Source organism: Diprion similis, chromosome 12 (assembly GCF_021155765.1).
Source record: "Diprion similis isolate iyDipSimi1 chromosome 12, iyDipSimi1.1, whole genome shotgun sequence".
NCBI lineage: Eukaryota > Metazoa > Arthropoda > Insecta > Hymenoptera > Diprionidae > Diprion > Diprion similis.
The window spans coordinates 15676709-15693909 of record NC_060116.1 but is presented as its reverse complement, the minus strand read 5'-3'; the positions used below and the strand labels follow the sequence as shown (position 1 = coordinate 15693909).

General features: G+C 40.6%; 2 protein-coding genes across 2 annotated transcripts in view; one reads left to right on the top strand and one right to left on the bottom strand.

The window, feature by feature from the left end:
- The first annotated feature begins 1625 nt into the window (after positions 1-1625).
- Positions 1626-17201, top strand: part of LOC124413181 (transmembrane protein 230) — a 35311-nt gene continuing 19735 nt past the window's right edge. Inside the window, exon 1 of the mRNA XM_046893585.1 lies at positions 1626-1681. The gene's annotated coding sequence lies outside the window, so the exon portion shown is untranslated. The remainder of the gene's footprint in view (positions 1682-17201) is intronic.
- LOC124413180 lies at positions 4262-16898 on the bottom strand. The gene is made up of 4 exons (XM_046893582.1): positions 16556-16898; positions 13575-13703; positions 7925-8044; positions 4262-6179 (listed from the first exon to the last, which is right to left on the bottom strand). Exons 2-4 carry the CDS (start codon positions 13689-13691, stop codon positions 5103-5105), a joined length of 1314 nt encoding a protein of 437 aa, XP_046749538.1. The 5' UTR covers positions 13692-13703; positions 16556-16898; the 3' UTR covers positions 4262-5102.

Genomic DNA, 17201 nt, shown 5'->3' with positions numbered 1-17201 from the left:
AGCTAAACTATATGTATGATCCAATCCAAAATTCATTCTTTTTTATTACTACCCTCCCTCCCCCATCCCAAATATCCCCGATCGTATCACAACCCATGATTTACACGTTATGTTGAGCTCATAAATAAAGTGATTAAACTTTAATTAAAGTTCTTATTAATTTCTGTGCGTTCAATCGAATAATCACCTTTTTCGATAATATTGACGATTTTTTTTTATTATCTTCAATTCTGTGCGATATGTTAATCTCACATTGTAACGTAACGCCATTGTTGCCTGCTTTATTATTCATAATTATTTAGTCGATCACAATTTCTTTCTGGACATATTGACTCAATCAGTGAATATCACTCTGGCAAATTTATCTATTCTAGAGTCTGTTTCGCAAATACTGCCACGTCTCAAATTTCAGGATGGCAAATATCTGTATTTGGCAATGCTAATTATCGTTATTTCTATACACACATATAATTTGACGAGACTTATGATTTACGAGGTAGAGACAGAAGTGCAGTTATGCATGCTTTTCTTATTCTCTGTGTGATATTAAAAGTTGGGGATCAAGTTGTAGCCTGTGAATTGAAAATTGCACTCAAATTTCTTATATGTATATACTAACTACAATATTTGTACACATAATTCATACAGGCGAGCCATTTAAAATTGGTATTTATTGATTTATTATAGTCATTTGATGGTGAGCCTATATTTTCGAGTATAGGCAGGAAGCATATTCGGGATAAGGATATAAACATGTGTTCACTGCAGACCTTTGACAGACCAAGAAATGTGTGCTCATACTTAGAATTATAAACTAAACTAATTGCAGGAATCAGAATTTTAAGTATAATTTGAAAAGAACAGGATTTTTTTTATCATCCAAATTCTTACACGGAATGACTCTCGTTTCGGAATATCAAATATTATCTAGCCGTATCGAACAAATTATTTACTTTTATTTTTGTTTTAATACTAAAATCATCATAACACACAACTATTGTATATAAATAACATGTAAAAAGGGCCAAATTAATTCTCGAATTCCTTGATAACAGTCAACAATAACAATTTTATCATGCACAAATATTGTGCGCTCAATTAAAATTTTTCTCTCTAACAAACGGTGACCAGTTTAATCGGATAAGGAAACTTTCCGAACGGTAACACGTTTCCTCTATAAAAATTGGCAATAAATTCATTGATAATAATAATAAATCACGACACGACGATTCGGCAATGATCATGATCGATTGCAGTAAAATAAATCAAAACCGAAACCTATGCCTTGATGGATTATTCTTTCGCATAGCGCGCTGCGTAGTAAATTCCTTTACTAATCGGCCAATATTTAAATACCATTTCCTTTATCCAGGGGTTTAAACGTGAAGTGCCGTATTGATTATTAATCGTGTAAGAGTTGCTTTTTTTTATAGCGCGTAAACAATTGGATTCTTAATGTCCGTGTGGCAATCAGATTAAATTTTAAATACAGCGTGAATGATCGCTGTATAATATCGATTCTTCCTTGCGAAGAAATACGTATTCATGAGTAATAATAATTTTGTGTATGGGAACAGTGAGCGTGTTGCAGCCCGTGAAGCAGCAACGTGCGAGATATAGAGAGAGCAAGATAGCGGAATCGAGATTGTATTTACAAGAGTAGTGCGTATATAGGAATAAGGTAATTGATCTTTTTTCTTTTGTTGTTGTTTAGGCCTATCTGCAAGGAAACGGTTTCATTAAGCACTAATATTGTAGCTTAATCGTAACAGGTAGCACTTGGAATTTATGCGAATTGCCGTTTGTTCGTTGGTTTTAATTTTTTTTTTCTCTGTTTTTTTTCCGTTTTGTTCTATATCTTACATACATAGTTATTCTCATTCGGCCGGTCCTCCCTGTCGTAAGCAAATTTTCAATCTTAATTAAACACATATACGTTTCGCTATGATTGGAATTATACAGGCGGATTATACTGGAGAATACATCCAATGAATCGCGTAAAATTCTTAAACGGAAAACGCGCATCTTGTGTTTATCTATTGGAAAATTACACATTAAATATATCGATTCCGAAACAAAGTAAATTTAAATATAATTAGTACAATTATAATGTTATAGTTTTTCAAAGAAGTATATAGCTGTATCATAGAGTAATGATTTACTATGTACTAAATAGGTATATACACTAACGAGAAATTGTGCCGCGAGTCTCTAGTATAACGCAATACTTGCGATTTGTATTTTTCTTTTCTTTTATATACCATATAAGCTCGATTGCCCAATTAAATAATCAACAATTGAAAAATGATAATTAATGTACGACGAAACCGCGGATATATATATATGTATGTATAGTTGCAATAGGGAGGTGTCATAAATTGTATTAATGTACGTATGTGTATAGGGATGTAATGTGTTATGGTGGTTACGGAAAGCGATCTCTACACTTTCGAGATTACATCGCACCGCACAATACATGTAATAATTAATAACGGGTATTTGAAAAGTATTAAAATTAAAAATAAACTATAACACATGAGCCGCTACCAATTATAATATTAGACGTGAATATTATTATACCGCATATACGTATAGTATGTATAATTAGATATTTGGTTTACGTACATACAGTGTACATATATGCACCTATATATACACATCATACCGAATCTGTCCTCTGCACTACAGCTTTTTTCTTCCTCTTATTTCTTCAATTCGTACAAAATATATAATATTTAACAATTAGTTAGAATATCTTTTCGTAATCACCACAAAATCATTATATAATATTGATAGGTCATACACCAATTGTTTCGTCAACTACCCTCAATTTCGAATTAATTATCGTAAATAGTTTGTTTATATGTGTAATTGGGTGGTCCTTATTCAGGGCTTGGACGAATTTTTTATCATTCGTCCCCCAAAACCGCTCCAAATAATTAAAAAACAATGATATGCAATTTGTCTATTATTTAATCAATTATTTGAAGTTGATTTGAGGAGTGGCTTGGAAAAAATTTATTAACACCTTAAATAAGGACCACCCTTATGTGTATAATACACGTCTCATCTGTATGCGACATAGTCGATCAGAGTTCAAGAAAATTGTACGGTAGATCAATATTGACACGTTGGCAAAACAGTGAATTACTTTATACTTGTCATTTATTTTTTATGTAATTTGATGTACGTTCCGTTTGTTCTTTACGTTGTTGACGGATGAATTTAAAGACGGTTGCACCCCAGGGCAAACTTTTGTAGCAAGAACTCTGCCAGTACGTATAGGCCTGGGTCATGAGAAGCCGCGTTATAGATCCGGTAGCTTCTTTATCGGCGGGATATCGATCCGTTTAACACTCATCGATCCCCATGAGGGTGACTGTCTTTAAATGTTGATTCAGTCGACGTATACGTATTACGTGTGTTATACATGTATGACTAAAATTTTAATTTTTTTTTTCTTTCATTTCTTTAATAATATATATTTCACTAGAGTTTTTGTAAGGTTTTAAGTCAGGTAGTATCACAGCTGGCCCCCGATCGTTTAAAATAAAAACGGGGGCCTTTGGGGAGCCCCTTTCGCCCCTCCCTTTACCGCCCCTAAAACCGCTACGCCGCGCCGCTGGCCCCTTAATCAGCACAGTCAGTCCCCGAATTATTATACATAACAATATAATAAATATATTTCGATCGCTAAAAATGTAGAAAAAATTATACAATGCCTATCTAACTATCTATCTATCATGTATTACATCTCTAACGCGACTAATTTATATCAGTGTCTCTTTTTGGATCAACATATACATATGTATCTATGCATGTGTGTATTTACGTCGAGCTGGGGCGGCGGGGCTCCCTCTGCGCGGTAAATACAATTCGTATTATTAATCAGTTAATATAGTAATTTTGAAATTTTTTTTTTTCCATCAGATATTTAATCTTATTTAAATATATATTCATTTTTATATTAGGTATTTATTATACGAAAGATGCATGTCAGAAGATTCGTGCGAAACTCGACCAATTGCGTTGAGCACTCGCCAATTTGTATATATATTACTCTTTTTGATAACACTTGCCAAATCGAAGTTTTTTTTTTTTCAATCTAAGCGTTTTTGTGTGAATAGGAAAATACCGCGAATTTTACAAAACACCGTTTGAAAGGAAATTATTATGTTGATAAATTTGACGTTTGAAACGATTTTGTGATATCAAAACTTGTCTGTAGGCAATCAGTTTTTTTTTTGCCAAATTCCCCGAGTTTCTGTATTGACATTTGAACCTTCGCATTACAGCGACTTTGCAAAACCTTTCTGAAAACGTCCGACAGTGAGAAGAGAAAAAGGTTTCCCACACATTTTTCCAGGCTGATTTTATCCTCATAGTAAGTTATCACTTGAAAACCGCTCGTTGCAGCTTCGCATCTTTGAATTTAACCAATAATTTCAAGGTTTCAATTCCTATTACTATATTTATATGATATGAAGAGTATCGAAGACCTTTCAAAGTTCCCGTAAATATTACATTTATACAATATCTATACATGTGTTATACGTATCATTACACATACTTATTAACTCGAGTGATTCGCACGAAATCAGAATTGACTGCATCCCTACAAGTTAGCCGATCTCTTAGAAGATGTTATACAATATTCTATAATATATATATGTACTTATGTTACATATTCGTAATTTCTTCTTATTTCTTCTTCTTACGTTTTAGTTTTAATTTCGTTTTCTGATTTCTTAAACTTAAATTATACCTGCACGTACTACGTAATTCAAGGGTGAGGGTGGAATTTTTATTCTCCGAATGCTACCGCTGTCGAATGTGCCAAGCGCAAGCCGCGGGGTACGTATTTTATAACAAGTGTTTCTCGTCTATATATTATATTTTACTCACGGTTATCTTATGCCTTCGATCATTATATTTTTCTTTCTCACAAATTTCCGTATATCCATTTAATTAATTCGATATACACGTAATCCTAACTGTAAGTAAAATCGCGTGCGTCGAATAACGAGCTTTATATGTATATAATATAATATAATAACATAACATAATAATCGTAAAATAATAGGAAATTGTACGACAAACAATTAGTTTCTATCGGCGTTAAAATCCGTCCCGCCGTCACCTTCGTTGCTGTCCTCGACCGAGGGCGCGCATATGGTTTCCTTTTCGTCTACCGTTTCGACGTCAGCGACGCAGCAAGTGGATTGCTTGTCTTCGGCCTGAAGAACGCTACGGTCGCCGTTGACGAGCAATACGGGTTCGTCGTCGGCTGTAACGGCGTCCACATCTTCCTCGGAGGCGTATTTGTTCGATATCGGCGGGGCGGAAGAATCGACGGGCGAGTCGAGAACCGAGGTCGGTATCGCGACGCGATCCTCCTCCTCCCCCTCCGCCGTTTCCTCCTCCTTCTCGTCGCAGATCGCGTCCATCGCCACCCTGTGATTCAGCTGCCTAACGGCGTTCTCCAGGTTTTCCCTGAGGAAGAGGTTCCCCTCGCTTTCTGGCTCCTCCCATCCCTCAGGCGTGAAGGCCGCCCTGGCCGTCTGGTAGAGCTTCCGGAAGCCCAGTTTCGTGTAGAGGCTCCGGCTCGCCTCGTTCTCCGGCCTTATGAATACGAAGGAATTGTAGCCCCGGTCGGCGACTGCCTTGATCAGGTACCTCGCGAGCTTTGTGCCGTAACCCTTCCGCCGGAACTCGGGCCGCGTCTGCATCGAGAACATCGCTCCGTAGTAGGACTGGACCATCCAGGCGGCCAGTCGATCACCCGCGAAGACTCCTGCCGCTGGTAGCGTCTTTATCAACCGTAGGAAAAGCTCGTGACACTCCACGTCGTTCGCCGAGTAAAGCTCGTGGATTCCTTCGGCGTGTTCCGGCCTCAGAGGCTGGACCCTGACGTCCGTCTGACTCTCCTCCACGTCCTCCTCGACCTCGGCAGTCTTCTCGGGCTCTTCGCACGCCCAGATGTCACCCAGGACTCGGTTCACCGTTCCCGTACCCTCGTACAGCCGCGCCAACTCGTCGACTATGTCGCAGTGCGTGAAATTTATGTACAAGGGACGGGACCAGTCCAACAACACGTCTTCCGCTCGCAGGAGCTTCAGCAACTCCAGTCTGTCGCCGGGACAGAAGACCCCCACGCTTTCGTAGAGAGTACCGTGCGGCTGAGGGAGAGAAGAATTCGATCGATCAGTCAATTTTGTACACATAATCTTATTCGTCAAGTAATTTTAACAGTCGTTTACAGTCGCATGCCACAATCAGCTACTGTAGCTGTCTTACGAAAGTACAATGGCATTGTTCTTATTGGCGTACGGTTCATTGAGTCGTGTCGATTGCAGCAACTCGATCTCTGCAGAGTACAATGCTCGTTGTTTACATTATTCCGAAGAATTTTATCGCACAATCTTTATATACCTTTATATACCTTAAATATAAATTTTAATTAGCAAGTTGATTTCAACAGAGCTTGAATAGCGAGTTGTACGGAGAAGATTATTATACACTATATCGACTGAAAGCTCCGGCTCTGCAGATTTTTAGACACATTATATTCTTCCATATGCACAGAATCTCCGGAATCGCGTTTAGAATTGAGAAACAAAAATTATCTTAGAATCTCGCAGAGTTATTGGTGCGATTATAGTCACGGTATATATTCTGCGAATAATCAATCTGTGCGAATTCTGTAGCGAAATAGTATACACATATATATATATACTCCAAGCTTTATACGTGTTCGCGGTTCGTAATTATTGGAATTGACTAACAGAGAGCTGGAATAAAATTGCCGGGTAAAAGTTTGAGCCGCGGAATTATCGGCCCGCAGGTTTCGTTTTGCGGATATGGCGGCTCCCTGGACTCCTTCCACTTTGCAGGTGGAATGAGGGGGCGTTCAGTTTCGCGAGATGTTGGCCCTGAGCCAGGCCGGGATGTGGGCCATCATCCCCCTCCTCCCCCATCCCAAATCCTACCCCCGTCCATCTTCTCCTGGGACTTCCAACCGTAATACGCGTGTTCGAATTTCGAATGGCTACCTTTGACTTGTATACTTCGACGTTTTCAGCCGACTGCTCGTTACCATGACCACCGTGTTTGACGTGTACAAAAATCAAGTCTCGCCACTGATCCTTACCCTTTTCTTCAGGATTGTAAAGATCGACGGATTCCTTTTATCGCGCAGCGTCTTTGCTCGGAATCCGTTCTTGATACACTTTTGTGCAGACATAACGCCAAATGCCCAACAAATGGATGAAAGACAGACAGCTATGGATTTTCTGTTTAAAAGAAATTTTTTTTCTCATTTACATATTTTAGCAAAGCATTTCTTTCGATCCTTCTTTGCAATTTGCGCTTTCCGACAGATGAACCTCAGTACTTAATTGAGCTTTCACAGAGCTTTCGTATCCGTAAAAACCGCTGTAATTCCGATACCAAAAAAGGACTGAAAATCGGTGTAACGGTGATAGTGCAAAATTAGTGCCGTTCATTATATGCTCCTCGTGAACGTTACCGAAATCACTGCCTTATACACGGATGTATAGAAGGGATGCTATGACGGTGCAATAAAAGTCGATGAATTATGAAGTGCTGAAAGTGAAACTGGGAGTGGACGCTTGTCGTGGTAGGTCGAAGGTTCATAACGTTCAGGAACATCGAGGATGACGGTGATCATATTTTGCTGTGTAAAATTGCCGGGGGAGAAAGCGGTGGTAACGATCAAAGGTGACAACCCGGGGGGAGCTTTGAATTTAAGTGAAGCTGTGACCCGTCAGCGTTGGAAGCGTCTGATGCCAGAAGACCGTTTTTGAAATTTGCTATTCGTGCAGCCTCCAGTCGTTTCGGGTGTCCCCTGACAATTTTCTGATATCGTATTCCGGAGAATAGTTCTCCGTGAGTTTATACTTACGGACAATGTCATTCCTGGGAAGTGGAGGCAGATTGGGGACTGCTTTGGCCAACCGTCTGCCACGTAAAAGTGAAATTCCCAGACTCGTTCCTCCAGGTAGGTTAAAAGAGTTTGATGAAACTGAAATACATTCAAGTGATTAAAGTTAGCACCCAGCATTTTAAGCTGCGGAGGTATGTACAAGAAAGGACTCTACAAACGTAGCGTTAGGAATGGTTCGAAGCTACTAAAAAATTACTAAGCTGGAATTATTTTTCAGTCAGCCTGCCAACTCTAAATGCTCCGTGTTTCTGGGTAATCGTTTTAGTTCACGTTCTCGTCTACTTCGTGTCTCCCGGAAGCCTTAAAAGCTCCCCGAAAATTGTAAGACTGAGCAGTAATCCATTTTTAAAACAACTGTACTGTCCGAATAACGCTGAGTCGGTACATTGCAGTGTTTATTTGCCATTAATGTAAGTATACACTGAATCCTTAGTTAAATTTATGCAATTTATACACAGGTATAAAACTCTTTGAAGTTGTCGCTAACTTCTCGAGCGCTTTTACCGGAGTGAGTGGTGTTTACTTGTCTGATGTATTTTTTTAGTTTATACAATTAGCTCGTCAAAGGCAGTAAGTGCTGCCCAATCAGTGAATACTTAACTCACGTACAATTGACAGATCTGAATTTATGTGGCTAACTGAAAACAAGGATAGACCGTGTTCGTACGTACATAATTACGTACGTACAGTGGTTTTTCTGAAAGCTCGGAATTCTCAGCTTGCACAACAACGAGTATATCATGCCTTATTTTCCGCTGTTAATTATGCCTAATTTTACGAACAACTGAGGGTAATTTGACATTTCGGATTCACCGACGTTTATTCTGTGGCATTGAAATAATTACGTCAAGCGAATGTTACTCAAGTCAGTCGTACGAGCCACACCCAAAGCCTACAAGCAGAGACCGATCAAGCACAGAAATAACCACATGATTGCCGGCGGTAAAAATCGAGAGGGAAAAAAAGTTCGGATAACGATAAAATTATTCGGCCAAATGAGAGAAGAAAAAAATATAAAGGATCAACAATTGGAGCATATAATTTACGTGTACGTCCACGTGTTTCGCAATTATTTTATACCCGCCTACGAACGATTTCATAACAATAATAATACTGTTACGGAACGATTGCGAAATTCATTTTCGAACAGGAAATATGTGCGGAAGAGGGTCGAATCAGCAGAAGGCACAGTAGTCGAGGGTCAAAGGCAGAGTCTGAAGAGTACAACGCAAGTTCGCGTCCTAATCGTAAAGCGATAAATTACCTGGAACACCGAGGCTGACGCCTCGTCGTCACCGTCACTTTAACCAACGTTTGCCAACTTGAACCGCAATATGACGACAGTAATGAAACCGAAATTACCAAATCGAGTTTTTCTGTATGTACGTTTTCGCGTGTTTGCGTTCGTAGGTTGACAGCTACGCGTGTTTCCGGCTAATTCGTGATTCGCTGTTTATTACGTTACCGAATCCCTGTCCGAATCGTAAATCGCAAACGGCCAGGGATGGGGATGAATTGAGCGATAACGATTCCACCGAATGTAAATTACTGCTCCCGAAAATTGTTTCGTCAAAATTTGCCAAAAGCAGGATTCATGTGCATGAATTTTTCACACCGAAATATTTCCGGAGAATGTAAAAGTTGGCTTGATTCAAGGGGCAAAATATCGGAAAACTGATTCGGACAAGTAGTGAAAACCTCGTATCAGGTCGCAGGCAGCGATTGCGGGAAGTAGTATAAGTGGCCGTCGCGTCAGACGAGCATGAGATTAAGCCGTGAACCGAGTGAAAACGTCGAGAGCCGGATGTCTGCGGGGTTTTTATCAGGCGATAATTTACTGCGGAGGTTCTTGGTCAAAGTTCAAGGTCTTGTCGAAAGAGTGAACGCGCGATCTGCTACGGTTCTGAAAATCTATTCGACCGTCAGTCTGTCGCGCTGCTTGGATATAGTATAATATCGTTTTTACGACACTGCCGATATTTTTTGCTGAGCTCGATCAGTTTTAGGAAGAAAAAAGAACGTCCCAAGCCCGTAGCTCAAGTTCGAAGGTTCATCTTGCTTCGAACTAATTTGCATTTAATTTGAAACCCCCCGCCGGAAGTGGAGGCAGCAAAGACGGCGGCGGCGGTCCCATTTGCGAAAGAGAAAAACACTCTCAATAAAATTGGTCTGAAAATCGCTACCATTTATGCGCATGTTTTCATAGACACCTGAATTAGCATATGAATATATTACGGTGTACTACAGTAGAAATAGTGGTTCACAGCCCAGCTTGCAGCTTCTCGAAAACTCACCCTCTCAACTTGATGCCATATTTTTTAAATCGGTAAGAATTCGCGGGACGATTTCGAGGCCGAAAAATATGCGCTCGTTGCTGGGGTACAACATCGAGTTTAAGAATTGAAGGAATTAACAAAAAGAAAATCTCGATGTACGTGAGTTTAAGGATAATCGCGAGAAAGCTTGAGTGACGTGCATGAAACGTTCAAAAATAGACTGGCGCCTGAACGCGTTTGACATGGTAATGCAAAATCGATTTTTTTACCTCCGTGTAATTGCATAATGTGTATGTATGCCTAACGTCGAGCAGTTTATCGTCGTGCACCGCGTGCAGCTGCAGTTGCAATGAATTGCTCGGGTATTCGTTATGGAGTGAAGCTGGGAGGAGAGGGAGGGATGAGAGAGACCGAGGGTCAGGGTTACCTCGAATGCACGTAAACATTTTTTATCACATCATCGCGTTAATCAATGAAGCTTGCATGTTCGATATCACTAAAAGCACAAACTCTGCATGCCGGTTTTCAAGAGTTATTTTCGATCCTCGCCTTTTCACAGAACCCGTTTAGCCTTTGGGCTTGGCTTCAGGTACACGCCTCCGCTGTTTTGGTACGTTGATATACTTTGAACTCGTTACCAGTGAATAGCTTTTCCCCGACCCATGAAAGGCATATCGATACACTCGATATTGGCTGTTAAATCTCCCCATAAAGTGGTTATGTCGTCTAAACGGTTGCTAAAATTCGAGAGTATAAAAAAACGATCAAATCTTGTATAATTGCGTACAGTATTATTTATGCAACGCGTTCTTTAGAGCAATCGAATAAACGTTGTGTATAAGCTGCGCTTTGGGTTTTCTATTCTTCTTTTCGTGTATAATCCTTGTTTTTCTTCCTGCTGCTGCTCTTGTTTTTCACGAGTTCGTTAATTGCTGTGTACGTGTAGTTCATACACTTCAAAGCTCGTTGACTAGCTACCGCAGCTTTGCCAATTCTTATAGTAAAAAAGTGGTTAGAATTACAAAATGCGTAAAATAAAAACTTTGTAACAAAAGTTTTCAAGACATATACATATAATACCGCGTCATACTCACCGGCATACGAACGAATCGCGATTATCGCCAGCGACGTAAATGTATTATAGCTAAACATTTCAACTTTTTTATGACGTAAAATCGTCGACTCCCTATAATCGCACCCCTGCGTAAAACCAGGTGACGTGTACATTACAAAAGAAAAAGAAGAAGAAGAAGAAGAAAAAGAAAGAAACTTTGAGAACGCTGTTATTACAGTTATTCCTCGAGTTGTTGTTAAAGCTGGTTGTTTCACGCGGGTCGTTGAATCACGCGATCAAAGAACAGTCCGCACGAGCCCGGGGGTCTTGTAGATGCTTTGTCGTAATCGATTAGAATTTTTAGTATCATGTAAGCGATCGATCGCTATTATTCCCATACCGATACCCAGTGATCACTGATGAACATCCGCAAAATTGAAAAAAGAAAAATAACAAAGTCCCCTTCATTGCTCATTTCGAAAAGCTGCGGTGGATTTCGCACGATTCTTCTTTTCTTAGTCCCGGTTCCCTCAGGACCTCCCAGGATTTCCTGGGGAAGTGGAGGCGACCTTGAAAAGTGCGGCAATGTCAGGGGTAAGACAGCAGTACGGCATTGCGGTGACCCACATACACCAGCTGGACTATTTCAGCCTCGATTGCCACACGCAACTTTGATCTCATTGCCGTTGCATGCCCTATATTTAAATCGCGATTTAATACGGTACGCACACCCTGAGCTGATAATCGCCTCGAGTCCACCTCGTGTCAACGATGTAATAATTCCGCACTCCAGCCGTATCAAATGACCCCGGATCACGATCAGGAGACTTCCTCCTGCACCTTTAAACCTTCTTCAAGAGGAATATTTTCATTTCAATTATGCGATGTGTACGTGGCTTGTGCCCGATTCTTCGGATCAATCTTCTGCGTCGCCATGAGCTGCTCGTTTAACTCTTGAGCCAAGTCCATGGCATCTTCACCGCCCCCGAAACAGGCTTCTTGAATTATGATATTTTACGAAAGTAGGGGTATTTGCCAGCAGCTATCGAGCGAAGCGGTCGAATACGAGTATAATGTGTATTATCGGGGCGGAATAGTGTACCCTGGATAATATTACAATGGTATATAGAGCGATGCGAAGCCATAGGAAAGCTGATGGCAAGCTACTCCGAACTCTCCGCAAATCACAATGTTGCGCGAGAAACTGTCGACGATGACAACACCAGCGAAATTGCATCTCCGGTCGGGTGATGATTAGCTGGGACTTGGGAAATCGAGACGAGATTACAGAGAAAAGCTTCATTTTCTCAATATGAAGACAGCGGGAACTAATACAGGTCGGCTAGAGACATAGAAAGTCCAATTCCCTCGCTCCGGGGAAATATATTTGTTCATTTATTTATTTATTTATTTCTAAGTCAAATGGACGATCTGCCAGCTTCGGGCAAATCAAACTTTGCGCTGATTCGTTTGAACTTCAATATCGGTGAAAAGCGCGGTCAAGCTTCAATTTGTTTTCTGCCGTTCGGGAATTGCGCATCGAATCTATTCAGTGATTCGTCCTCCAGTGATAATCGCTTTCATTAGCTAGAATCTCCAGCTAAGCGATGCAACTGTGGAAAGCTTCTGCATGAGTGATCTATGTGAGATCGTCGCGTATGACCTGCAGCGATTACACGTATCCGAAAGCGAAGTCAAAACCAGCGGAATCGATTTAGATGAGAATAAAATGAAAAGAAGACGACATTTATTCAGGTATTTGGGAGTTTAATATTTTACTAAGACACTTTAGTTCATTAACCAGAAAAGACGTAAACTGCAAGTATAACCATTGCTCAATTCACCTATAAGGTAAAAAGCCGTGCCAGATTAATCTAGTGATTACATAACCGTCCAGTGTTCGCTCGCAATAAATAGATTAAGAGATTACAGAGTTGTTCGTGAAATAATATAGAATTATCGCAAGAGGTATATGGTTTATATCGCGTAAAAATATGAGTAACGATGCTACACCGCGAGCTCTAAAATGTTTCACGGGATAAAAAACGCGTTGCATCAGTTTGTACAGGTTTTGTACATATATTGATTAGAATTATAACACGTGATGGTCTCGTGTGCGAATGCAAGTGCCGATGTTGTTGGAAATGAGTTGTTTTTATTTTTCAATGCCATTTTTCAATAATGTTTCAACGTTGTTTTTCTCTGTAAAACGGAGCTTCGATTTTCTTGAAAAAGGAGTTCAAGCGGAGTAATTAATAAGGCATAAATCTGCGCATACCTTCAGAGATTCGGGAAGATATCCGGTGAGGAAGTCCAGAAGTTGAGGCAGTTCTTCGGGGTGAAGTAATCGGAAGTTTCGACCGCGTTCCTGAACCGCCTCCTCAGGACGCTCCATACTTCCGCTATACTGAAATGAAACAAAATCTGTTTATCTCGAGAATAATATCTTGTTTCGCGTCTCTCTGCCGCCTAATGAGATTTCAATAATTGCGGGAGAACGCAGCGTCAAGATACGACTGTATGATATCCTCTTCGTCGACGCCTCAGTATTGTCTGCCACAATTAGTCGCCTACTCATGAATCTCAAACTCCCCTGATACAAACGTGCAAATGACGTCTCCGTCGTCGTTTACCGTTGATATCTGAAATAGCTGGCTGCGGGCATCGGAACTTGCCTATCGTCGACGGCTCGTTTCATGGCAGGCAAAGGGAAGATTAAAAAGAGAAACGAAAACGAAAAAACGAACGATTACTTTGGTCGTCAAAAATCGTTGCCTCTCGTTAATAATTGAGAAGACGAGATTTTCATCTGAACTGGCTCTCGTTAAATTTAACACCGTATCGCTATGTTTATATCTAGCAGCTCATTTTCTCATCATTTTTATATCTGCACGTGTAGGACGATTTTTTGTCAATTATTCTTGCGAAATATCTCATCGCTTTTGACTTCGTTTCTTCATCTTCCCGAGTTTTCGAAGCGATTTTAAATCGCCTACCTACAGGCATAAATACTATAGTCATTTGCAGTGTGGCGTGATGCAAGAGGCGTGAATCGTTTAAGGGGGACAGTATCAGTTAACTTTGACGTTTTCGGTTTGATTTTTTAGTCTATAGATAAAAACGATCGATCACGTGAACGAAGATACCCTCTTTAACTTCGTGACGCTTTTTTCAAGTCTATAACTGGTCTGATTTCGTCTTCTCATATGATATAAGGATAAATCATTCCTGAAGAGTAAGAGCGGAACGATTCAATCATCACCTCATCCATATCGTGTTCAATCTCACTAAAAACGGTAATCTGTTTACTGGTTTACATTCCACAAAGCTGTAATATGTATCGTCAATGATCGATAAACCGCCACGACTTTCACAAGGGGTGAATTCAATGCGATTTTCCTAGTGAAAACCCGCTCGTTCCGGTGAAATAAAAAGCGTGTATTCCTGTCGTGGTATACAAAGCAAAAGCCTCTTGATCGATCCCTCAGGTACGAGTATATATTATAGAGAAAGGGTGCAGGGGTACCAAATACGCGAGATGATTTCTCCTTTTTTCAATGGTCATTGTCCGCTGCAACGGAATCAGAGTTCAAATTTACCATGTGAAATTTTCACCGGCAACAGAGAGGGTTAGTTGTCCAGTATTCGTTCTAAACGTTTATCGATTCGAGGCGAGGTGCAGCAGCAGCGGCAGTCTAGCCAGCTTTAACCTTTACGAAAAATATATTCGCACATCATGAGGAGAGGAGAGGAGAGGAGAGGAGAGGAGGGGACGAGAGCGTCACGTGCACCCTCCTCGCCGATGGGGATGTTCGTCTCGGCGTGAGCGTAGACCAGCGTGCATGTACGATGACAGTGGAAATTAGTGTTGAAAATTTTTCCCGTGGATTAGAGAGAAGCAGTCGGTTCTTTAGCCCTATGTAGCCTCATTTTAGCCGAGCTTACGGGAGCATTGAAGAGAATCTATAACACCGGTGTTATTAATTAGACCAAATAAACGCCCGAAGATTACGAGGTACTTTTTGATTTGGAAAAGAACAAGAATTAAAAAAAATTCTCGTGTAACAAGCTGATAAGTAATCGGTTCGAGCAACGCGACCGTCGCGTCCTCGTTCTAGTTCACAATTAATGTAGGTACATGTTTCAAACCGTAATACCGTAGCTTGCGCAACATGCGGAATTGAAATTGAACCGGTTAGCTATTCAGCGATGATACTAATCTAGTTATATTTTCACGTAGTTAGATCTTTTTCACCGAATCTCTACTCAGAGCTTTTATTCTCCTTGTAATTGTGGTACTTTTTTTTTTATTTTATTTTTATTGTTAAGCTATGGGGGTCGCTAAATTTTGCATAGGAAACCAATCTGTTATACATTATAATTTGAAAAAAATTCTATGTCGGCTAAATAATGGTTATTATTTATACTTCCAGTATCATATTTATATTTATGAGTAAATCCTCAACGATCGATAATACATAATTTATTGCAGGTGACTTTGTCCTCGTCGCTTTGAAATTGGTAAAGATGAGTGCTCAGTTCTCTTCCCACACATGTCCTGGAAGCATCGCTTTCCCGGTTATTACTATTATTCTACTTTACGATATGCTGAATAAATTTTAATAACCATCGTAATAGACTTAGACTGCAATAACAATTTCCGAATGCGATGTGCTATTAAATGAATCACTCAAATCTTTAAATATCCGTGAGTGAGATTCCCGGATTTAAAGTTGGAATGTGTAAACAGATATTAAACTCGTTCGAACATCCGGCTAATCTCACGGGATCGAAACTCGTTCGCGAAACAAGCTCGGTAAAGTAGCGAGTTTGATAATAATGGCGATGGTTTCTATGAAAATTTTTTATCTAAAAAAACTAAACGCGGTTTTTTTTCTGTTGTCAGACATGCGACATTGGCACCGCGGTCGAACAGCTGGTGTTCTATATAACTATATAACTAGCCAGCTAGTTAGCTGTCAAAAGCTCCGAGCTTTCTCGGCGCCCGGCTTGAAAGGCAATATTCCTTCGATCATCGGAAAAATCGAAGTAGAAAAATCTGAAGGGTGGGTATCGATAAAAAAACTGTACCCGACGAAAATACCCCGATAAAGATAACAGCCTCTCTTGTACGTATAAGTAAACTAGATAATTTGAACCGAGACAAATCGCTGCACAGTTAAACTACCGATAATGAATATACACGTAGGTAAGTAAGGAAATTTAAGTTATAAAGGCATTACGGCCGTATCGATTTACCTGTGATTAATAGCTGCGATGCGTATGTGATATAAATTTCGTGAGTGTATAATATATGTATACAGTATATACAGCAAATTTTCCAGGAATGGGATTTCCCGTTGCGGTGAAAATATCGGCCGTGGCCACCGCGACGAACGCCGATTAATCGACGTCTCGTACTTTCCTTTCAGAAGGGTTTCCTCGCAGAAAAACTAATTCACCCCCAAGCCGAAAACGGCCGAACACCGAGCGAGAAGAGAGACGGATACTGCAGCTCGAGGACGGCTATCGCGACTAAAACCACGTCCCGACAGTCGCGATCAGGGGTTGTTACAACGGAGCCACGCGCCCGCGCCGCCCCCAGGACCCGCACTGTCGCCCCTGACCTCCTCTGCCTACCCCCGAAGTCCTCCAGGCGTACGATGTCGGGGCGCAGAATCGCACCCCACACTGCAGTCGTGTCCGCAACGCCTGCGCCTGCATCTTCCTTACTCGACTCGAGAGAGCTCTCCTTACAGACATGAAAATACCTGCTTTCCACCACCTAATATCCTTACTTGGTCCTTCCAAATTTTCGACTCCGTTCCTCCCCAGCTGCGTCGTAACGAATTCATTACTCGTGGTATTAACGTTTACTCCGTATGTATGTAGAACGCCGCTTGAA